The 24,172-nt window shown below is 55.5% G+C and overlaps 2 protein-coding genes across 3 annotated transcripts in view; one reads left to right on the forward strand and one right to left on the reverse strand.

The window, feature by feature from the left end:
* The first annotated feature begins 1,867 nt into the window (after positions 1-1,867).
* On the forward strand, positions 1,868-7,563 carry ZFTA (zinc finger translocation associated). The gene is made up of 4 exons (XM_060176184.1): positions 1,868-2,366; positions 4,687-5,184; positions 5,555-5,962; positions 6,785-7,563. Exons 1-4 carry the CDS (start codon positions 2,231-2,233, stop codon positions 7,240-7,242), a joined length of 1,500 nt encoding a protein of 499 aa, XP_060032167.1. The 5' UTR covers positions 1,868-2,230; the 3' UTR covers positions 7,243-7,563.
* Positions 7,564-9,758: 2,195 nt separating this feature from the next.
* Positions 9,759-24,172, reverse strand: part of RTN3 (reticulon 3) — a 43,063-nt gene continuing 28,649 nt past the window's right edge. Inside the window, exons 2-7 of one of the 2 annotated variants that reach the window (XM_007518537.3) lie at positions 21,668-21,875; positions 17,839-17,977; positions 17,008-17,077; positions 15,794-15,840; positions 12,858-12,916; positions 9,759-11,717 (exon numbers count right to left, since the gene is read on the reverse strand). In XM_007518537.3, the coding sequence (XP_007518599.2) occupies positions 11,672-11,717; positions 12,858-12,916; positions 15,794-15,840; positions 17,008-17,077; positions 17,839-17,977; positions 21,668-21,875 (569 nt within the window). In that variant the 3' untranslated portion in view covers positions 9,759-11,671. The remainder of the gene's footprint in view (positions 11,718-12,857; positions 12,917-15,793; positions 15,841-17,007; positions 17,078-17,838; positions 17,978-21,667; positions 21,876-24,172) is intronic. The other variant, XM_016186222.2, reaches the window with a different exon arrangement.

The following is a 24,172-nucleotide window of genomic DNA, read 5'->3' on the forward strand; positions in this document are numbered from 1 at the left end:
AGGGGAAAAAAAGATAATAATAAATAAAAATTATTTAAAAAATACTGGGGGGGGGGCTGCGCAGTGGCAGACCTGGTAGAGTACACATATTACCATACACAAGGGTCCAGGGTTTAAGCCCCTACTCCCCACCTACAGAGATTCAGAAGCTTCAGAAGAGGTGAAGCAGGTGTCTCTCTTTTTTTGTTTTTTTAAACTTTACTTTTTCCCTATTGTTGCCTATTGTCATTGTTGCAGTTATTATTGTTGTCTGTCTTCGTTGTTGGATAGGGCAGAAATGGAGAGAGGAGGGGAAGACAGAGAGGGGGAGAGAAAGACAGACACCTGCAGACCTGCTTCACTGCTTGTCAAGCGACTCCCCTGCAGGTGGGGAGCCGGGGGCTCGAACTGGGATCCTTATGTGCTTTCCGCCATGTGCGCTTAAACCACTGCGTCACCGCCCAGCTCCCTACAGGTGTCTCTTTCTCCTTTCTATCTTCCCTTCCCCTCTCAATTTCTCTCTGTCTTGCCACATAAAGTCGAAAGAAAAGGAAAAAAATAAGTAAAGGGAAAAACGGTGGCTGGGAGCAGTGGATTTGTGGTGCAGGCACTGAGCCCCAGTGATAACCCTGGTGGCAATTAATTTTAAAAAAAAGGATGATAGAGTGAGAGAGACTGCACAGAGCATTAGTCCAGGCCATACAGTGCTGGACTATGGATGACTCGCCCCCAGCACTGTCGTTTTCGTTTTTTTTAAATTAAAAAGAGAGAAAGAGAGAGAGATGTACTTATCTACAATGAAAGCGACAGAGACACCAGAGACTGCTCAGCTCTGGCTTAAAGTGCCAGGTATTGAACCTGAGGCCTCTGGAGTCTCAGGCTCTACCCATGGCCGTTTTTTTTTTTTTTTTTTTTCTTTCCAACCATACATAGAAGCAGGGCAAGGTCAGGTGTGTGTGTGTGTTTCCTCCTCTGTGCCCCTGGCACCGGCACAGATGAGGTACTCACCATCTCCTGGGCCCCCAAGCCCCCTACCAGCTTTGGGGCCCCTGGCCCCAAGTGGGAGAACCGAGCTTCCCCAGTTCCTGAGAGCGGTAGAAAGACGGATGGAGGGGACCCTCTGTTCACCAAGGCGAGGCCTCTCACGGGTCACCGACGGACAGACAGAGGGGGCTGAAGGACGGAACATGCTGGCGGTGTCAGTCACTTAAGAAGTATTTGTTCTCCTCTCCACACACATTCAGGGGACGGCCTCCCTGTGCTCCCCAGCGCTGGGGCCGTTGCCATGTCCTGAGCTCAGGGTGCTGGGCCGAGGATGCGACTGCGACGCGCAAGGCTGCCACCTGCCCGTGCGCCCCGCGCCCCAAGTGAGTGCTGGCCAGGGCTCGCGTGCGCCAAGGCGGCCCTGCCTAAAGCTCGCGGGCGCGCCCCGTCTCGTCTCCAGTCCCCAGCCCGGCCCTGCACCCCGCAATTCTGCAATTCGGGCCTCCAGGAATCGCCTTTGTTGTGCACGGCCGAGCGCACCTGCTCCTCCCCAGACCAGGGGCCGCCCCCACCCCGGCCCCGGTCCCCGGCCCCCGGCCCCCGACCCGGGCTCACCCCGCCGGGTCAGCGCGCCCCGCCTCCGGGCGGGCCAGACAGGGGGCGCTGGGGCTGGGTCCCGGGCACGGGGTGGGGGGCGCCGCCCTTCTCTGCGATTCCAGCCGGGGGCCACCGCCCCCCTCCTCCGCAGCGCAGCGCAGCGCCCCCGCAGCCTCGAGGCCCGCCCCTCCCGCCCTGGAGCCCCAAGTCGCGCCCCGGAGGCTCCCCCGGGAGGGGGCGCGGCCGCCCCGGGCTCCACCCTCGCGGCGGGCGCAGCGCCGGGGCCCCTGCCAGACTCGGCTCCCGGGGGCCCGCGCCCAGCCCGCGCCGGCAGCGCCCCCAGACCCGCCCGCAGGCGGCGCGGCGATGCCCCGAGGGCGCCCGGGCCCCGCGCCCAGCCCGCGCACCCCCGCCTGCCCCCGGGCCCCTCGGGCGGCGGCGGCCGGGGAGGAGCTCCGAGCGCCCCGGGCACCCGCCGGCCCGGGAGCCCCGGCCCCGCGCGCGGCCGCCCGCCTCCCCCCTCCAGCCCCCCGCCAGCCGGCAGGAGGAAATAGCGCACGGCCCCTTTAAATTTACCCAGGAGCCCTCCCCGGAGCCCCAGGGGCCCCAGACAGGAATCCCCACCCCGGTGCAGCCGCGCCACAGCCGCCGCCGCCGCCCGCCCAGCAGCATGGAGCCCGGCGGGGACCTCCGCGGCCGGGGCGGCGGCAGGGGCGGCGCGGGGCCCGCGGGGGCCTCGGCGCGGGGCCGACGGCTGCCGGCCTGCGGAGCGAGCGGCGGCGCGGAGCCCGAGGACGACGACGGCGGTGAGAGCGGCGCGGGCGGCGGGGCCCGGGGGTGGCGGGGCGCGGGGGGTCGGGGGGCTGCGGGCTCGGGGCCCCTCTCGCCGCCGAACAAAGGGGGGGACCCGGGCAGGGCGGCCGGGGGCGCCCCCTGGCGGGCGCCGATCGGCACTGCAGGCCCAGCGGGGGCGCCCCCTGCCCGGTCCCCCGGGCGGATCGGCTCCCCGGGGTGGGGGGTGACGGGTGGGGTGGGGGGCTAGTCCGGGAGGCCTGGCCGGAGGGCCCCCCCCCGGGGCCCGGCTGCGGGACCTCGGCCCCCACGCAGCCGCTGCAGGCTCTGGGGTCTCCACCCCCCCCACCTCGGACCCCGCGCCCCAGGGCAGCCCCAGGGGAGCCGCACGGGAGTTCCGCAAAGTCGGGGTCCCCGGGCCCCCTCGTGGCCCCGCGCGCTGGCAGCTCGCAGGAGCCGCCCTGGGGTCCCTGCTTCTTTCTCCAAGGACCACAGCTGCGCCCCCCTCCACCCGGGGGCCCCAGCCCCCCTCCTCCGGGGCGCGCAGTTTGCTGCGGGATGGGCGCCCCGCAAAGGCCGGCCGCGCCCCCCTTCTCCCGGGGGCCAGTTTTGTCACAATGTGTCACCCGCCGGGGGACCAGCCTGCACCCCCTCAACACACACACCCCGAGCAGGCTGGCTGCATCCCGCACCCCAGTGCCCTCAGCACCCCCCCACCACCACCAAAAACAAATAAATAAAAAATGACTCTCGCCCCGCTGGGGAGACTTGGCCAGATCACTGGGCTCCCCTCCCAGAAACTCCCCATCTTTTTTTTTTTTTTTAATTTCGGCTCCTCCCCTTTCCCCCCACTCTTAAAGGGCCAGGCCCCGCCAGACACGCGGGGATGGAGCGCTGGAAGGATGCTGAGACACCCGTTAGCCCCGGTGCCTTTGCAGACAAAGGCGCTCAGGCCCAGACACGCGTGTGACCGGTCAGAGGTCACACAGTCGGGTTCTCCCCTAAACCCAGGACTCGAACCCAGGTCTCTCTGCGTCTCAAGCCAATGCATGGCTGGTGGCCCCTGTTAAACCACGGTGGTCCCCGCTCCCTCTCCCCATCCTGTCTTTTGTTTCCCTGACCCTGCGGTTCTCCGTGGGGACAGTGGGGACAATGGCGGGCCAGAGGGCTCTGCTTCTGTGCCCAGCCCCCCCCCAAAAAAAAAGAAGAGGGCCCCCAGGCCGGTGGCATAGCTCACTTGGGTAGTGCGCTGCTTTGCCATGTGCCAGCCCTTGGTTCTGTCTCAGCCCCTGCTGGGTTGAAGGGAGCTTTGCTGCTGTGGTCTCTCTCCCTCTCCCCTACCCCGCCGCCGCTTTGTCTCCATCTGAAAAAGTCACCGCACGGCGATGAAGCCCCAGTAATGACCAAAATAAAAGATAATAAATCAAGAAAATAGGGTCCTGCCTGCAAGGAGAGTGAGAAGCTTCGGGGTTTCTGTCTGGCAGAACGGAGCCCCCCCCCCCCAACAGTGGACTGCGTCCCCGCCCATGGGGCGCCTCTGCTTACTAGGCAGAGGCCGGCTTCCTGCCAGCGCAAAAAATAAATCCCAGAAAGACTTCCTGGGCCCCTCGCGCCTAGTGGCCACTCCCAGCTGCAGCTCTTCTGTGACCCCTGCGCTGGGCCCTGCTGGCGACCCCTCTCCAGGAGTGTGTGTGTGGGGGGCTCCCCATGACCCTGGAGCAGTCAGGGTCCTGGAAGGGGGGGGCTTTCCCCTTGGAGATGCTCACAGCTTTGTGGGGGATGCCTCCATGGGGACATCTCTTAGGCCCCCACCCCCGGGATGGGCTGCACTGGAGGCCTGACTGGAGACTGGGAGTCCCGTCTGGGTGGGGCCCCCCTGGCTGGCTGGGGGCCTCAGCGGGTGGGTCCGTGTGTGCAGCCCGGCTTCAGACAGATGCCCCTTTGTTCTCGCTCTGCGCTGGCCGCTGCGGCCCCGCTAGCAGCTCTCCTGGCTTCACCCCGCAGCTCTCATCCAAAAAGGCCCCCCCCACCCCCACTCAGCCGCCTGCCTCCCCACTCGCACCCCAGAGGCCCCTCAAGCCTCTGCATCTGTGTTCATCCTGAAGCCTCTCTCCAAGGCTCCTGGCTTTCTGAGGAGGGTCCAGGTTTGGGTGCCTTATCCCCCCCCCCCCCCCCCCGTCTTTTACCGCTAACCCACCCTTCTCTAACCTGACACCCTACTCCCCCCAAGATCCCTGCTGCAGTCTCCCCCAAAGCAAAACCCTCTGGGTTCTGTGTCTGGAAATCAAGAGATAAAGAAACTGTCACCCCCCCCTTCACACACCTTTTCTTCAGGGCAAGATCTCCAGCTGGAAGGGGGCGCCTTGGGGTCCTGGGGGAGCGCCCCCCTGCCCTCCCCCAAGGCCAGGGCTTCAGTGGCTTCAGGCAGGAAGTACGCGGACCACAGTGAGGCCCGGGCCTCTCGGCCTGGGAAGAGCCGTATCCCCGGTCGAGACCACCGGCGCTACTACCACGACCACTGGCGGCTGGAGTACCTGATGGACTTCAACCCCGCTCGGCACGGCATGGTGTGCATGGTGTGTGGGAGCTCACTGGCCACGCTCAAGCTCAGCACCATCAAGCGCCACATCCGCCAGAAGCACCCCTACTCCCTGCACTGGAGTCCCCGAGAGAAGGAGGTCATCAGCAACAGCTGGGACGCCCACCTGGGGCTGGGGGCCTGCGGAGAGGCGGAGGGCCTGGGAGCCCCGGGGGCCGAGGAGGAAGAGGAGGAGGAGGAGGAGGAGGAAGAGGAGGGGGCCAACCTCCAGGCTAGCTCACCCAAGGGCCCAGGTAACTAGAGACAGGGAGAGGCAGGGGTCTGGGGGGAGGGCAGTTGCAGGAGCTGGGTTCTGTGCCAGTCTGATGTCTTGAGCTGCACTGGGTGGGCTTTGCTTAGTGGGGGTGGGGGCGGCACCTGCAGCCTCCCTGAGTCAGCTGTGACATCTGCGGTTTGAGAAGGGTCCACAGTGGAGGCTGGAGGGACACACGGGGAAGGGGGGGCTCTGGGGGAGGGACAGAGATGGTCTTGGGGGAGGAGGGAAGGGGGCTGGAGGGGCTCAGAGGAGAGTGAGGGAGAGGCTTGAGGATGGCCTGGCTGTGATGGGGAAGGGTCCCCTCCCAGAGAACCAGCCTCTCAGTTCCTTCCCTCCAACCCTTTCAGGCAAAGCCCTCGCTGAGGGGGGCAGCCGGTGCCAGCGACTGGGGGGCCTAGCGGCCCCCCGCGCCCGGCGGCGGCGGCGGCGGCGGCACCGGGGCCTCTCCCCGGCCTCCCGGAGGGCTGGGGGCAGCCGGGGGCTGGGGGCCCGGCGCCTGGAGCGGAGGCTGAAGGAGTCCCTGCAGAACTGGCTCCGGGCCGAGTGCCTGGTGGACTACGACCCGCGGGGGAACCGGCTGGTGTGCATGGCCTGTGGCCACGCGCTGCCCAGCCTGCACCTGGACGACATCCGCGCCCACATGCTGGAGGCGCACCCCAGCTCCCTGGGGCTCAGCGGCCCCCAGCGCCGCGCCCTGCTGCAGGCCTGGGGGGGCCAGTCCGAGCCCCTGCCGGAGCTCAGCCAGCCCCCAGCAGGTGCGAGGCCCAGCCCGGGGCGATAGCGACCCAGCTAGGAGGGCGTCCGGCCATCTGGCCTGGACCGGAGGGGCTCCCCCATCCCACGCGCACACCGGCGGGGGCCTCGGGCTGGGGGGCAGGGGTGAAGAGCAAGCCCCCTCCCCCTGGGTTCTGGCACACCAGCCCCGCAGGCTGAGTCCCGCTCTCACCCCTTCCCCCAACAGAGGGTGACTTCAGCCCCCAGAACCCGACTAGGCGTCCCCCACCCCCTCCTGTAGAGGAAGAGGCTGGCTGGGCCCCTCGGAGGCCCGGGCGGGCGGGCGGGCGAGCGGGCGGAGGCGGCGCTGGGGCGGGGCCGGGAGCGCGGGGAGGTGGCTGCGGGGTGCGGGGCGCGCTGGCCGCGCTCGGACCGGCCTCCATGTCGCCCCCGCCTGCTCCCCGCGGGCTCCTGGAGCCAAGGCGAACGGGGTGCCAAGGCCGCCCACCCGCGGGGCTGGGGGTTTGGAGGCGGGCCGGTCAGGCAGGGGCTGGAGGGCCGAGCGCCGCCCCCCAGCCGATTTTTTTTTGCCACCAGCCTTACTGCCGGGGCTCGGTGCCAGCACTGCGAATCCACCGCACCCCGTGGCCGATTTCTTTCATTATTTATTCATTCGACAGCACAGAGAGAAACTGCAAGGGGAGGGGGAGATAGATACCCGCAGACCGGCTCCACCGCTCCTGAAGTGCTCCCCCCCCCGCCGCAGGTGGGGAGCGGGGCCTCGAACCCGGGTCCTCGCGCGTGGTTGCATATGTGCTAAGCCGGGTGCCCGGCCCCCAACGCAGCCCGTTGTCCCTTCGCAGGCGACGGCCCGCTGTCCCCCGGGGAGCCGTCGGAGCGGCCGGTCGAGGAGGAGGAAGACGACGAGTCGGGCCCGGAGCCCCGGGGCTTGGCCTTCCCGCCGCCCCCGCCGCCTCCCCCGCCGCCTCCCCCGCCGCCCCGGAGCCGCGAGCAGCGGCGGAACTACCAGCCGCGCTGGCGGGGCGAGTACCTGATGGACTACGACGGCAGCCGGCGCGGGCTGGTGTGCATGGTGTGCGGGGGCGCGCTGGCCACGCTCAAGGTGAGCACCATCAAGCGCCACATCCTGCAGGTGCACCCCTTCTCCATGGACTTCACGCCCGAGGAGCGCCAGACCATCCTGGAGGCCTACGAGGAGGCGGCGCTGCGCTGCTACGGCCACGAGGGCTTCGGGCCGCCCGCACCCGCGCCCCGCGACGGCGCCCCGGACCTCAAGGCGGGCGCCGTGTGCCGCGCGTAGCGGGCGCCCCCTGCCGGCCGGGCGGACACGGGCCCGCGCTCCCGCTCCCGCTCCCGGGGCCGCCGCGGCGCCTGCACCCGAGCTGCCGAGCCTGGCCGGCAGGGGGCGCCGACTGTCAGTATTAGGGGGCGGGGCGGGGCCGCGCTGTGCTGCGAGGCTCCCGGGTGGGTCTTGCCGGAGCTCCGGGCGCCGTCCCCGAGGCCCACGGGGCCGGGGTGGGGGCTGGAGCCTGGCCGGAGCCCCGCATCCCCGCCGCTCGGACCCTGGTTTTGTAACGGGATCAGCACTTTTTCTCTCCTTTGCTCCCCTCCTGCTCGGCGAAAGGCCTCCGGCTGCCCCAAGCGCGGCGGGTGCTGGTGGCCCCGGCAGGTGGCGCTGCAGCCGCGTCCCCTCCCTCCCCGCCCCCTCCCCCCTTTGTGGGCGCCTTGCCTGCGCCCCCTCCCCCTCTTTAGTCCTGGGGCCCCGGGCCCGGCTCAGCGGGGACAGGAGGGGCCCCGCCATCTCCCAGGCAGGTCCGAGAGGGATGTGGACATTCATTCTCCCGTGGAGAACTGGGGGGCCCCCGAGATCAGGCCCCGTTTTGCTTTGTATTTTGTTTTGAAACCGTATTTAATGTTTTTCTATGAAAGGGGAGAGGGTTGGGGCGGGGAGCGAGCCCCCCTCCCCGCCCCCCACCATCTCCACCCCTATGTGCAAATGTCTTATTTATTATGCGTGTATCAGAGATAAGCTGTGAGGCGCTGGAGGAAGGACCTTAAGGAAGGAGCTGGGCTGAGGCGGGGAGGGGTGCGGAGCCCCGACGACCCCCTCCGGCCCGGCCCCCAGCGTCTGCTCTTCACAGATGAGGCCGCTTCCTTGGCTGGGTCTCGAAGCCTGAGAGTGGGAGGGCCAGCGGGTGGGGCTTGCGGGCTGGGCCTGGAGGCGGCGGCCCTGGCAGCTGGGGCCCTGGGCGGGGGGGGGTGCTGCCAACGTGGGTGGAGGAAGCCGGTCCTCCCCAACCGCCCTCGCCCAGGCCAGAGCCAAGTGCCTCAGGCCCGGTTCCCCTCGACTCTCCCTGCTTGGGAATAGGATTTTTATACCATTTTATAGCATTTTTATATAATTCAAGATTGTCCGAGCTGGAAACACCTTGGAGATCAACTATTAATAGCAGCCACTACTCACCCCCCCCCCCCCCCACACACACACCCTCCCCGAACTTTTCACCTGTAAATTAATAGGAAGCCAGAAACGGATGTCACCGCAGCCTGGCCAGGCACAGTGCAGAGATCTGCACCGCCCCCAGCTCCTGGGAAGGTGTCCCAGCTCTCCTGCCAAAGGCACAGCTGCGGGCTGCCGGCTGCCGAGCCGGGGTGCCACATGCCTGCACGTCTGCCCAGAATGAGTGTGGGGCAGCTCCTGCAGCCAGACTCCCATCTTGAGGGGGCAGGGGCTGCTCTCCCCCTACCCCCCCCCCCCCAGGTGGGCAAGTATTGATGGTCCTGCCGTCTGGGATTCAGCTGGACCTGCTGTTGGTAGACTGGAAAGCGAATTTCCAGTGTTGGACACAGTATTAAAAGTTTTGAGGACAGGAATCACAGAAGGCACTGCCAGCCTCTTTACTTCACCATGTTTTCAGATCCCAAATGAGTATTCTGCCACTTTTATTTTCTCTGCTCGTTCAGAAAACCCAGTAGGCACACTTGGGCAACTCACTTTGCCACCCGAACTCCACTGCCAGGTTCAGAGTTAAGCCAGGCCAGAGAGAGCCAGCCCCAGGGTGAGTGCTAAGCTAGCTGGCTGCCCTGGGAACTTACTGAAAAGGCAGATTCCACCTCCCCCCCCTCCCCAGTCATTAGCAGCTGGGGCCCAGCAGCTCTCCCAGTCTTGAGGCTCAAGTCCCAAGTGCCACCAGTGATTCCTGTCCTGCAGCTGTGGCCTGTTGGGTCAGGGGTCATGTCCAGCTGTGTCTCCTTGCCTGGTGGATTTTCTTCATGAGTTTTTGTTAATGGTATGCTTGCTGTTATGGCCAATATGTAAATGTTACCCTGAGTCCATATTTATACACCATGTTAGCGACATTATCCAGATGTTTGTGTACTTGTGAAGTTGTTCGCATCAGCTATTACTATTTTTTTTAAAAGTTCAGCCTACGTTTTCTAAGAGGTATGTTGAATAAATTTTTAAAAATCCTGTGTGAGGGTGAGGGAAGCCTTTTTTTTGTTTTTGTTTTTTTGGGGGAAGAGGAATTCCCTGAGGCATCTGAACTTCCATGTCTGCATGACTGGGACAGGCTCCTCTGGCGGCTCCCACATCTCTCCCGCCACCTTCCTCCTAAGGTCACCTCTTAGAGGGTCTCTTCTCTCCTCTCACAGTTTTGCTCTCCTACAAAAGTCCTGCAATCTTGGGAGTCAGTACCAGTGTCAACTCTTAGCTGCTTTCGAAATCCTCAAAAGTGGGGTGGGGGTGGGGTCAGTGGAAGCCTTGTTCGCTTCTTCCTTTACCCAAATTGTGTATAAAGAATAAAGGGAGCAGAATGACACCACTGTGTTGTCTTTATTATTATTATTATTACATCAATTTTCAGCTTTACAGGAACCAAGATTCAAGCTCTTCAGCTGCTGTTGTATTTTATGTTGCACACACACATATATGCACACAGTAGCGTTAGTAATTTTTCACCTAAGGTTTTCCTTAAAAAAAAAAAAATTTCCCCACGTGGCACAAAGATCTGTGCCATCATCCAAACGGCAATAACAGAACGAAAGAGCTGGGGGTGGGGGCGCCGGGTGCAGAACAGCCCTTTGGGGGGGTCGGTGCACCGACTTCCTGGGACAGCAAAGGAGGGAGATGAGAACACGCTTCCGACCACCACTGGGAATCAGGCTGAGGGACTCTAAAGAAAAGGCTAAGGGAGAAGAGATTGGAATAAGGCAAGGGTGCCTTTCACTTACTCAAACTTCTCAGTAACTTGCCCCAGAAAGTAGAAAGAGAACTTTCTACGCTCTCTCCCTCCACCGAGCTGACCTTCAGAGTCAGTGGCTCTGCCCCCTGGAGTCTCCTGACTAGGAGTCCCAGCCTGAAGGGACAGGCACCTGGCTCTGGCGGAGGTCGGATTCCCAGCCCCCCTCGACCTGGTGTCAGAGTGGTTCCTGCTGGCTTGTAGCTGTGTGGAGCGTGGAGCGTGACCTGGCCCTTTAGATCCACTGCTCCGACCAGGGAGCGGCATCCTTTCTATAGAGGCTCGAGGACACTTCCTGAGCCTGAAAGTGAAAGCGGCCATCTCCACAAGCTGGCTGGCTCGCTCAAGTGCCAGCCGCCCACGGCCACACAGGCCGCTTCCCTCACACGTGCACTGATTGGTGGTCGGTCTCACCACAGCCCAGCTCCTCTCAAGTTTGCTTTGGTCCTGGGGGGAACAATGCGGCGTGGGAAGGCGGAAGTTGGGGGGGAAGAGAGAACAGGCCCTTTTATGTCTTTGTGATTCACCTCTTGAGAATGTCCCCCCACAGAGATAGGATTACAATAACTAACTGAGGAGCCCACATGCAGACTGTTTGTTTTCTAACAAGTTTACAGCAGTATACAGCAGTTACAGACATTTATTTCATAATAAGAAAAGTACAACCATACTTAGTAAGCGTGGGTGAGGTGGGTGGGGACGAGAGGGGAGGGCAGCATGTCCAGAACTGGTGTCCCAAGGGGTCCGGCGTGGACCCATCTTCCCAAATGGTGGAGCTTTTCCTGCCTGGGGTGGGGGGATCGAGAGGGAGCAGCGTGGGCCAGCTCTCGGGGACCCCTCTCTGGGCCCTTCGTTCCCACTCCTGGGTATCAAGCGGCGATCTGGAAACCAAGGCCCTCACTCTCTCCCTGTCACCTGTGAGTTATTCAGAGGGTCGGGAGCTTCGGTGACTAAGTGAAGAGGAGTATCAGCGACAGCTGCTCACAAGGTGGGGCAGGAAGGAAAAAACCAATGACCGTTGTGGGTGGGGACGTGGAAAGGGCTCCCACTCTTGTCCCCAGATAATCTCTGCGTAAGTGAATCAATATTTCTTAAAAATGAAGGCAGAACCATGAAGGGAGGCTGCTGGAGTCTCTGAAAGCCGAAGAAGCCCAAGCTGTGTCCTGTCTTCTCTCTCTTCCCTCCAACCCCCCCCTTGAAAGCGTGCTAGAGGGAAGCTCCACACCACCAAGCCTATTCATTTGATTCTGCATTCCTCTGTGCTGAAAGATACCCATTCTTTTTTTTTTTTTTGAGTCCAACAATTACTATGCTTGATACTGGGGGTACTGGGGGTAAAGGGAGAAGGGGGGGGGACATCAAACGAAGATTAAAAGGTTTGAGTGCAGGCTCAAGCTGACACAGAACACTTCCTTCATAGTACAAGTAACAGCATCACAACTAGCAAGTGGTGTTTTACTGACTGTTGCGTTTCTGCTTTCCATGGACTTATTCTGCCTTCTTTTTCACGATTCCGGGGAGTTTTGCTTGGATCCTATTGAGGAAAAAAAGAAAAGATGTAAACGCAGGTACGAGTTCTGGGTTTCTACTTTCACAATGATGGTGGAAGGCAGCCCTACTAGAGCTGCTGGGGTGACGGAAGAACCATCCTCCCATTTTCAGTCTGCAGCTGGTGCTCTCAGACGGCGGATCCTCCTGCATCTCTCACTGGGGGCTACAGTCTGCCTACAGATGCCTACTGTCTGTGCCAGAGTCCAGTTCTCTGGGATGCTAAGCCATCCACAAATGCCATAAAAGGAACTAGGAATCAAGTATCAAGGAGACATAAAAAAAAAACCAAGGGAGTCAGGGGGTAGCACAGCGGGTTAAGTGCACGTGGCACAAAGTGCAAGGACCAGTGTAAGGATCCCGGTTCGAACCCCCGGCTCCCCACCTGCAGGGGAGTTGCTTCACAGGCGGTGAAGCAGGTCTGTAGGTGTCTGTCTTTCCCCCTCTGTCTTCCCCTCCTCTCTCCATTTCCCTCCATCCTAACCAACAACAATGACATCAATAACAATAAAACAAGGGCAATAAAAGGGAATAAATAAGTAAATAAATATCGCCCGACTCCTGGCATCAGCATATTTTAAGTATGGGATGGGCCAGGTGGTGTGCCCCTGGTTAAGTGCACACAATAAACAGTGAGCAAGACCGGGTTCAAGCCCCGTACCCCGACCTGTAGGGGAAAAGCTTCACACGTGGTGAAGCAGGGCTGGAAGTATCTCCCTTTCTTCGTTCCGTCTCTCTTTTTTTTTGTATCCAGGATTATTGCTGGGGCTCAGTGCTGCACTATGAATCCACTGCTCCTGGCAGACATATTATTTTCAATTTTATTGGATAAGACAGAGAGAAATTAAGAGAGGAGGGGAAGACAGAGAAGGAGAGAAAGACAGACACCTGCAGACCTGCTTCACTGCCTGTGAGGTGATCCCCCCGTAGGTGGGGAGCCGGGGGGCTCAAACCAGGATCCTTGTGCTTTGTACTATGCGCTCTTAACCCAGTGCGCAACCACTCACCCCTCTCCTTTCTATCTTCCCTTCCCTCTATATTTGTCTCTATTCAATCAAATCAAATCAAACCAGCCGGAGTGGGGTGTGCATGTGCCATGCTGCAGGTGGCTTGTGAATGTACTTACTTTTCAACAATCGACTTGGTCTGGTCTCGGACGATGCTGACATAGTGATCAATCTGGGTCTTAAAAGAAGGAATAAGCGGTTCAGTGACACACACACACACACACACACACACACACACACACACACACCCCAGGAGTCCCCGGAACGCAGTGTGCTTTTATCTAACACACCCAGTTTTAAAACTACTAAAATTCTGGAACAATGAAAGTAATGCTTGATTTTTCAAAGTACTCAATTTTTAAAAATTTATTTATTCTCCTTTGCTGCCCTTGTTGTTTTATTGTTGTAGTTCTTATTGTTGTTATTGATGTCGTCATTGTCGGATAGACAGAGAGAAATGGAGAGAGGAGGGGAAGACAGAGAGGGGGAGAGAAAGACACCTGCAGACCTGCTTCACCGCCTGTGAAGTGACTCCCCTGCAGGTGGGGAGCCAGGGGCTCGAACTGGGATCCTTACGCTGGTCTTTGTGTTTTGCGCCACCTGCGCTTAACCCACGGTGCTACTGCCCGACTCCCAGTACTCCAATTAAAAAAATTTTTTTTATCTTTATTTGTTTATTGGATAGAGACAGTCAGAAATTGAGAGGAAGGGAGAGACAGAGAGGGAGAGAGACAGAGACACACCTGCAGCCCTGCTTCACCACTCACAGAGCTTTCCCCCTGCAGGTGGGGACTACGGGATTGAACCTGGGTCCTTGAGCACTGCAACATGTGCACTCAACCAGGTGCACCACCACCCGGCCCCTCCAGTATTCCAATTTAAAAAAAGGTATATTTTATTCATTTATGAATGGGAAGGACAGGAGGAGAGAGAAAGAATCAGACATCACATTCTGGCGCCATCTGCTGCCAGGAATCAAACTCAGGACCTCATGGTTCAGAGTCCAACGCTTTATCCACTGTGCCGCCTTCTGTACCACGAAAGTGCTCAAATTTTAATTCCCAAACTTAAGTTTTGCTATAAATGGTCTACACTCCTACAGCTGAAGCCACTCGTTTCTCTTGCACAGGTTAAGGCTTATCTGTCAGATACTGGAGTAGGAACTTTCCTGAATACTAAAACCGTATGTGCAACTTAGGGAATCCATTCTGTAATTACCAATGTTTTATTTATTTATTTATTTATTATTTTTTCCCTTTTGTTACCCACAAGCTCGTTTTTTATTGTTGTAGTTATTGTTGTTATTGATGTCATCATTGTTGGCTAGGACAGAGAGAAATGGAGAGAAGAGGGGAAGACAGAGAGGGGGAGAGAAAGACAGGCACCTGCAGATCCTTAATGGTGGTCCTTTCGCTTTGCGCCATGTGCGCTTAACCTGCTGTGCTACCGCCCAACTCCCAATTAACAGTGTTTTATGGTTGCTAAATAAGGCTAATTTATGTAATATCAAAAGCTCCTAGTAGGGGGTCGGGCGGTAGCACAGCGGGTTAAGCGCATGTGGCACGTGGTGCAAAGCGCAAGGACCAGTGTAAGGATCCTGGTTCGAGCCCCTGGCTCCTCACCTGCAGGGGAGTCGCTTCACAGGCGGTGAAGCAGGTCTGCAGGTGTCTGTCTTTCTCTACCCCTCTCTGTCTTCCCCTCCTCTCTCCATTTCTGTCCTCAATCCAACAATGAAAGACATCAACAATAACAATAACTACAACAACAAAACAAGGACAACAAAAGGGAAAATAAATTAAAAAAAAAAATTTTTTTTTTTTAAAAAGCTCCAAGTTGGGGGAGGGGACAGCATAATGGTTATGCAAAAAGACTTTCATGCTCGAGGCTTCAGAGTCTCAGGTTCAACCCTCCCTGCTACAGTAAGCCAGGACTGAGGAGTCCGCTAGCGCCTCTCTCTGTCTCTCTCTTACTGATATAAAACAAAACTAAACAAAGGCTCTAAGTGGGGTCATTTGATGGATAAGAGAATGCTTAAAGATGAATCTCAGTGCCAGGCGGTGACACACCCAGTAGAGAGTGCATGCTATAATGCTCAAGGACCCGGGTTCAAGCCCCCAGTGTCCCCGTGTACAGGGAGAAAGTTTCACGAGAGGTGAGGCAGAGCTGCAGGTGTGTCTCTTTCTCCCTTTCTATCACCTTCTCCCCTCTCTAATAAATATACTGCACTAATAAAAAGAAAAGAAAAAAGAAACGAAGAGAGTCTCATAGCACAAATGCACATTATGTGTGACCTCCCACCACGCGGACATCGGTTCCCCAGTGACAGTTCCCACAGCACCCTCATCTAGTTGAAGTGTCTCTCTCTCTCTCTCTCTTCTAAATATTTCATTTATTTATGAGAAAGAAAGAACCAGACAACACTTTAGCACATGTGCTGACGGAGATCAAACTCGGGACCTCATGCTTGAGAGTCCAAAGCTTTATCACTGTGCTATCTCCCGGACCACTTGAAGTCTCTTTTTACACCCACCCAGATTTTACTAAGCTATAATATATTTCAAGATTAAAGTGTGCGCTCAACCAGGTGCGCCACCACCCGGCCCCTATTTCAAGATTTAAAAAAAAAAATACCTATTTATTTTCCCTTTTGTTGCCCTTGTTGTTTTATTGTTGTAGTTATTATTGTTGTTATTGATGTCATCATTGTTGGATAAGACAGAGAGAAATGGAGAGAGGAGGGGAAGACAGAGAGGAGGCGAGAAAGACAGACACCTGCAAACCTGCTTCACCACTTGTGAAGCGACTCCCCTGCAGGTGGGCAGCCGGGGGTATTTCAAGATTTTTAAATAGACAGTGTAATATAAAATCAGGATGCCCACAAGGTATAATAAATCTCCACCCTACCAGCTTCTCTGGAATAGACAGCTTCTCTCCTTAAGAGGAGATCACTGCTACAAACTTCTTAAAAACATCTGACTTACAAAATGAGACTGCAGGAATGACAACTACTGGCATATGTGATCAGAAACAGCATTAGAAATAGCCAAGCACTTACCTTGTACTTCTCATAGACAATTGGAACACTGAAAATGAGCAGTTCAGCTGTAAGACAGAATCATGGGGCATGAGTGTCAGTGCGACAGTCACAAAGTCTCAAGACAATACACTTGTCCTCCTAAAACCACAAACACAAACTTTCTTCAAGATGAGAAACTCAGGCTAGAGTCCCCAGTTGAGTATCAATACTCTCCTCCTGGAACGTACATTTCTTTCATCCTGAAAACCCTGCCTAGAGTGCCCACTTTGGACAGTGGCACAGTGCCCAGTCTGCCTTCTTCCTACCACAATCAACAACCTCTGGTTAAAGTTTATTTATTAAAAAATATTTCTTCATATATATATATATATATACATAATATTATATATGAAGAAATATATATTCATATATTTTATTCATATATATTATTATATTATATATATTATATATGAACAAATATTATATATATATTTTTTCCTCTTTTGTTGCCCTTGTTTTTTATTGTTGTAGTTATTATTGCTGTTGTTGTTGTCATCGTTGTTGGATAGGACAGAGAGAAATGGAGAGAGGAGGGGAAGACAGAGGGGGAGAGAAAGATAAGACACCTGCAGACCTGCTTCACTGCCTGTGAAGTGACTGCCCTGCAGGTGGGGAGCCGGGGGCTCGAACCAGGATCCTTACGTCGGTCTTTTCGCTTCGCACCATGTGTGCTTAACCTACTGCGCGACCGCTCAACTCCCCATATTTTAAATATTCTATTTATTTATTATTGGATAGAGACAGAGAGAAACTGAGAGGTGAGGGGAGATAGAGAGGGAGACAGTGAGACACCTGCAGTCCTGATTCACCACTTGTGAAGCTTCTCCCCTGCAAGTGGGGACTGGGGGCTTGAACCTGGGTCCTTATGCGCTGTAATGTGAGCACTCAACCAGGCGTGTCACCATCTGGCTCCCTGAAAACTACAAACAAACAAACAAACAAAAAAAATCCTGCAAGTAAACCAAATCTGGACCGCTCTACTTCTTGGCATTTGGAAAGGTCTTTCAGTTCGGATCACGTAGCAAACTTGCAGCCCAAATCACAAGTTCCTCTGGCGTCTAGTTCCAAGTCTCCATGAGGCAAAAGGCTGGGCCAGGTGGGAGGGGGAGAGCGATGCTGGGTGGGTGTTCGTTTCACTCTCATTTCTCATCAGTTACTTCAAATGCTATGAAGAAATTTCCGTGTCATCTTACCAAGAATCAGAAGGGTGATCCCATTGAAGACGGCACCAACATAGGTCATCAGCCACATGAAAACGGCCAGCTGTGAGTGAGCACAACATCTGCGGTTAACAGTCAGGGTAGCCGATGCCACTCCCCGCTGGCTGAGTAAGTCTGTGTAGACCCAGGGCCACGGCAACTACAGGAGCAGCCAGAACTCCCACCTTCTGCACCCCAACAAGAATGTTGGTCTATACTCCCAGAGGGGGAGAAATGTTAGGGGAAGATGACCAGAGGGCTCGGAACTCCAACTCCAACTCCATCCAGATCCGGAGAGCGAAGAGGAATAAAGGAAGGACGCTCGCTCGGAAGGAGTAACAGGTGGAGGGTGTGACTTAGGAAGGAAGAGAAGGCGGGGCCATAGGGAAAATGGGCGAATACATTGGCCGCTCCAGAAGTAACAGTCAACCCCTAGCTGTGACCCTCGGCGAACCACTGCAGCTTCCAGTGGAGGGAGGGGGACACAGAACTCTGGGGGTGGGAACGGGTGCAATTATACCCGTGATCTCATTATTTTGTAAATAAATACTGTATCACCAATAAGATGTAAAAAAGGAACTCTACACATTAAAAAAAAAAAAAAATTCAGGGCCATACATGATTTCAAATGGAGGTTCCCCACTTGCACACTGTCCAGCTGTCTGGGCCCAGGAGAGCCCTCTCCCGTGACTCGATCCTCACCATCACAGGCTGACTGAGATCAGCGTATCTGATTGATCTGATAGAAGCTTACGGCCTACCCTCTGAATTATAACGCATTCCCGGTTCCCTTGGGCTCTGCCAGAAGCTGTACAAGCCACTGACCTTCAAGGAGTCAACCAGATCTTCCACCAGGAAGAGACGGATGACGAGCTTCAGGGTCTTGTTGATGTGCACCATGGCGGCGTTCACGTAGTTGTGGAAGGCTTCTGAGGACAGAGTGATGTCCACGTCCAGGTAGGCTCTTCGGGAAGGAGAAACAGACAGGAGATTTATGTTAGCAGAGATGTTCTTGACAGCGAAAGTCTAAAGAAGTAGAGTGTGAACAATGGGCATCTACTGTATAGTTGTGTTTTTTTTTTTCTTTTCTTTTCTCTTCTTTTTACCAGAGCACTGCTCAGCTCTGGCTTATGGTGGTGTGGGGGGACTGAACCTGGGACCTCAGAGCCTCAGATATGAGAGTCTCTGTATCACTGTTATGCTATCTACCTCCTTGACAGCACGGTGTGATTCCACTGTTCCCAAGCCAGTTTTCTTTTCTTTTTTTGGTCCTTTTTTTTTCTGGATTGGGGCGGGGGGGAGAGCGAAGCAGTAACTGCTGCCCCTGTTGCTGTCCACGGTGCTTCCAGTGTATGGGAAGGGAAAAAAGGGAAGGGAGTCACCACCCAGCCCCCAAAATACAGACTCTAGAAACCTCTGGGGCCATTCCTTTGCCATCTTGAGATGGCTGACTTTTTCAGAACAAAAGACAGACAGAATGACTCCACAGTATCCAAGGACCCCTCAGTGCAGCGGGGGCAAATTCAGACCTGGGTCATGTGCGCAACAAAGCAAGCACACTAGCCAAGCGAGCTATCTTATCGGCCCAAATGTGATGTCTACAGCTCGGTGAGACACAGTCTGTGATTCACAACAGCGTCCTGCAAAAGGGAGGCCACCCTGCTGAGACTTCTGCGCTTTGTAGTGACACGGTAAACCTCATCTGCTCTGGCACTCAGTAACCACCGATTATTTTTAAAGTTGACATAACTAGGGTCATTTAATTTTTTTTTTTTTTTTAAACCAGAGCACAGCTCAGCTGTGAGGGATTGAACCTGGGACTTCAGAGCCTCGGGCATGAGAGTCTCTTTGCATAACCACTGTGCTACCTACCCCCACTGGGTCATTTAATTTTTTTTAAAGATTTGTCTGTTTCTGAGAGAGGGGAGAAGGACAGAGCGAGAGAAGCAGACCACCGCTGTGACACATGCAGGCAAACTCAGGACTTCATGCTTGAGAGCCCAATGCTTTATCACTGTGCCTCTTCCCAGACTAAACCATCAGTTTGTTAAAACTAATGTGAATACCATCATTTTATTTTATTATTTTATTATTTTTTGCCTCCAGGATTATCGCTGGGGCTCAGTGCCTGCACCATGAATCCACCGCTCCTAAAGGCCAATTTTTTCCCCTTTTGTTCATCGGTGATGTTGTTACTATTATTGTTTTCATCGTTGTTGGATAGGACAAAGAGAAACTGAGAGGGGAGGGGAAGACAGAGAGGCGGAGAGAAAGACAGACACCTGCAGACCTGCTTCACTGCCTTTGAAGCGACTCCCCTGCAGGTGGGGAGCCTGGGGCTCGAACTGGGATCCTTACGCTGGTCCTTGTGCTTTGTGCCAGGTGCGCTTAACCTGCTGCGCTACCACCTGGCCCCCTATTTTATTTTACCACCAGAGTTATCAATGGGACTCAGTGTCTGCACAGCACCACCACTCCTTGTGGTTACCACCACCACCCCCACCTCTCTTACGGAGATGGATATAGGGAGAGAGGGAGATAGAAAGAGAGACACCAGCAGCACTGATGTTTGCTACTGCTGGTGGGACCAGAGACTTAAACCTGGGTCCCTGTGCACTGTGACACGTGTACTCTGCTGGGTGTAAAACTGCCTGCTGCCTGATTTCCAATCTTTTTAAAGAAAAGACCCAGTGGTTAGCGCAAAGTGCAAAGACCAGCGTAAGGATCCCAGTTCGAGCCCTCAGCTCCCGACCTGCAAGGGAGTTGCTTCACAAGTGGTGAAGCTGGTCTGCAGGTGTCTGTCTTTCTCTCCCCTTCTCTGTCTTCCCCTCCTCTCTCCATTTCTCTCTGTCCTATCCAACAATGACATCAATAATAATAATAACCACAACAATAAAACAAGGGCAACAAAAAGAGAATAAATAAATATTTTTAAAAAAGTTTAAAAGACCTAGCGGAATTTACTAAATCATATGTGACTTACACATCATCACATGTGGGAAGCAGAAAGGGGGTCCCTAGGTTTTCAAAATCCCCACCTTTTACAAGAAAAAAAAAAGAACCAGACCCACAGTCGAACATATGTTCCATCACAGCCTTAAGAGGTCACCGTAAGAGTTTCTTTCTCCGAACAAAAGGATTAAAAAAAGCAAAACAGGGGGGGGGGGGGAACCTGGGCGGTAGTGCAGCATCAAGTTAAGTGCAGGTGGCGCAAAGCTCAAGGACTGGTGTGTAAGGATCCTGGTTCGAACCCCCGGCTTCCCACCTGCGGAGGGGGGGGGGTCACTTCACAAGCGGTGAAGCAGGTCTGTAGGCTGTCTTCTCCCTCTCTGTCTTCCCCTTTCTCTCAATTTCTCTCTGTCCTATCCAACAACAACAGTAATGGCAACATGGGCAACAAAACGGGAAAAATGGTCTCCAGGAGCAGTAGATTCATAGTGCAGGCACTGAGCCCCAGCAATAACCCTGGAAGCAAAAAAATAAAAAATAAAAATAATAAAGAAAGAAAAAAGAAAATAGCTACAGTTTGCCAAGTTAAAACTTTTACGGGTGGGGAGTCGGGCGGCAGCACAGCGGGTTAAGTGCACGTGGTTCAAAGCACAAGGACCGGCAGGAGGATCCTGGTTCGAGTCCCCGGCTCCCCACCTGCAGGGAGTCGCTTCACAGGCGGTGAAGCAGGTCTGCAGGTATCTGTCTTTCTCTCCCCCTCTCTGTCTTCCCCATCTCTCTCCATTTCTCTCTGTCCTATCCAACAACAATGGCACCAATAATCATAACTACAACAATAAAACAAGGGCAACAAAAAAGGAATAAATAAATATTAAAAAAAAAAAACTTACGGGTTAAGATTTTCAGGAGTTGGGGCAGCAAACAGCTCCCCTCTCCCCTCCCTGTATACACCTTAGACTCAAGCCCAGCCTCCACAGTTCTGGAGGAAGCTTCAGCGCTGTGCTGTTTGCCCCACCTTTTTACCTTTCCCCCCTTTTCTGTTTTATTTTGATAGGACAGAGAGAAAGAGACGCCTGCAGACTTGTTTTACCTCTTGTGTAGTATCTGCCCTGTAGGTGGGGAGCTGGGGTTCGAACCTGGGTCCTTACACATGGCAACGTGTGAGCTCACCTGGGTGAGCTCGCCCGGCTGCTCTTTATCTGAACAGAGATCTCCCCGTCTTCACCTGAAAACGCTGCCCGTAGCGGAGAGGAGGCGTGGTGCCCACCCTGCACGGAAGCTTTAGCTAAGCCCCGGCACAGTGGGGAAAACCAGCGTCTGGATTTAGAAGCGCCTGAGTGACTGGCTTCCTCAAGACCCGCCTCTGCTATCCGAGCGTCTAGAGGACAGACGAGGACAATTCTGCCCGAGAAGCCACCGATCGGCCCAGCGCAGGGTCCCAGCTCTGGCAGCAGCGCGCCTGCAGCCTCAGCGCCGAGAAGCTGCTTGCGGACTCAGCGCTCTGGGGCTCGCACACCCGAGCGGGAGCGGGACGTCGCAGGGACCCAGGCTGGGTGCTGTGCCAGGTGCTCTGCTTTCCCCGCCGGGCCCGCCCGCGAGTTCTCTCCATTCTCTGCAAGTCCCCCCATGCAGACCTGCTCTGCCCTGAGCAGAGCTCCTCCCTCAGCTGTGAAAAGCCACCCATGACTGTGACACTCTTACTCACTTAAACGGATGGCCTTCTTCTGACTTCTGCACAGCCTGGATGACGGACTTGTAGACCCTGAAGCTGATGGTGACAGAGAGAAGAGCCAGGATGAGGTAAGAGACCACACTGATGACGCTGAAGGCCGCCAGGGAAAGCAGCGTGACCAGCGTGCCGCCAAACACGACGCCTGTCTTCTTCGCGTCCCGCCAGAAGATCAGATCGTGCACTGCCAAGAGGAAGGGACAGGGGCTGTGGGCACAGCCACGGGCCTCTCGGCCGCCGCCCCCTCGGGCTGTCCTGCCTGCGGCGGGCGGAGGACAGCCGAGGCCCAGGGCTGGGGCCAGCCCCGGTTAACTCCACTCGCTTCCGCTGCCCTCAGAGCCATCACATGGCAAAAGGTTCCTCCAGTTTCTGGAGAGGCTGATAAACTTGTTTTTCAGAGATAACCAGTGTGTGTGTGTGTGTGTGTGTGTGTGTGTATGTATGTGTGTGTGTGTGTGTATGTGTGTGTGTGGGGGGTACCACTTAAACGTTTCCAGGAGAAAGGACAGGGAGCGAGTAGGGGCCAGCCTCGATGACTCGATTACATTAAACAAACCATGCCTGTGAGTTAGCAAGGGCTTTGGGGCTGGGAGCTGGAGACATGGGACTCTGCAGTCTTGCTAACTGTTATGAGCCATTTTTTTTTTTTTAAAGTCGTATTGGTTAACAAGACCAAGCAAGGAAGAGAGGAGCATCACTCTGGCACATGCATTACCGGGGATCCAACTCAGGACCTCAGGCTTGAGGGTCCAGGACTTTATCCACTGAGCCACCTCCTGGACTGCTACCTCAATCTTTCTAAACATCTACCTTCTCATCTGCAAAATGAAGAAAGAAAGGAAAAAAAAGTAGCATCTATTTCCAAGACCACCTTAGCCTTGTTATTGACTTACAGATTTGAACTCTAATCAAAATCTGGTTGGTCCGTAAGCCTGGGACCGAGGACAGAATGGTGGCTGGCACTGGGTCCACCCCCCCTCCTCTGGAGCTGAACTTGCCAACGTGAAACCAAGAAAACACGGGAGACGTGTTGGGTGTTTAGAAGGATCTGACTCAGGGATTCTGAGTCAGTTACGTCAGGGGGACGTAACTTGGCAGGAGAAAGGAGAGGCTGTGTTAACGGCTGCTGGTGACAAGTTGAGTTTCAGACAATTACGTGACAAGAGAGAATGAGGAAGCCACTCCGGCTCACCGACTGGCAGGAGAACCAGAACGAATGTTTCTTTATAAAAGCAAATATGAAGGAGCAGAATTCCTACAGCCGGGGTCCGTGTGTGTGTGTGTGTGTGTGTGTGTGTGTGTGTGAGTGTGTGTGTGTGTGAGTGTGTGTGTGTGTGTGTGTGTGAGTGTGTGTGTGTGAGTGTGTGTGGTGTGTGTGTGTGTGTGTGGTGTGTGTGTGTGTGGTGTGTGTGTGTGTGTGTGTGTGTGTGTGTGTGTGTGTGTGTGTGAGTGTGTGTGGTGTGTGTGTGTGTGTGGTGTGTGTGTGTGTGTGTGTGTGCGGTGTGTGTGTGTGTGTGTGTGCGTGTGCGTGGTGTGTGAGTGTGTGTGCGTGTGCGTGTGTGTGTGCGTGTGTGTGTGTGCGTGCGCGCGCACTCTCTCTCTCCCCTCTCCCTCTCCATAACTGCAAGGATAGCTTTGTTTCTAATTTTTTATTATCTTTATCTATTGGCTAGGGTCAGTCAAAAATCAAGAGGGTAGAGGGAGACAGGGAGAGAGAGAGAGAGAGAGAGAGACATGTGCAGCCCTGCTTCACCACTTGCAAAGCTTTCCCCCTGCAGGTGGGGACCAGGGGCTCAAACCTGGGCCCTTGCGCATCGTAACATTTGCGCTCAACCAGGTGCACCACCACCCGGCCCCTGTCAAGCACAGTTTTATTTATTTTTAAAAATATTTATTTTATTTATTCCCTTTTGTTGCCCTTGTTGTTTTATTGTTGTAGTTATTATTATTGTTGTTGTTGTTGGATAGGACAGAGAGAAATGGAGAGAGGAGGGGAAGACAGAGAGGAGGAGAGAAAGACAGACACCTGCAGACCTGCTTCACCGCCTGTGAAGCGACTCCCCTGCAGGTGGGGAGCCGGGGTTCAAACCGGGATCCTTATGCCGGTCCTTGTGCTTTGCGCCACCTGCACTTAACCCGCTGCGCTACAGCCCGACTCCCTCAAGGACAGTTTTAATAGGTGCTCAGAGGTGTGGGACTATGTGAAAGCTTGGTAGAGCTTAGGGGAGCTCTCCCATCCTTGGATGGAGGTCTGGAAAGACACCCCACTTGTTAGCCTCTCTCCTTATAGAGATGAGACAAGAAGGAAAAGTCTCCCAGACTCAGTTTCTCCTTGTTAGTCTCTCAAGCTCACAGAAAGCCTACAGGCCTCTCACACTTAGTTTCCCCTGCTAGCAGGCCAAATGACTGCCTGCTTTAGGGTTCACTCAAAGTTCACACATCCACTTCACCTTTTGATCATAAAGGAGAACACACTATCAT

Source organism: Erinaceus europaeus, chromosome 17 (assembly GCF_950295315.1).
Source record: "Erinaceus europaeus chromosome 17, mEriEur2.1, whole genome shotgun sequence".
Classification (NCBI taxonomy): Eukaryota; Metazoa; Chordata; class Mammalia; order Eulipotyphla; family Erinaceidae; genus Erinaceus; species Erinaceus europaeus.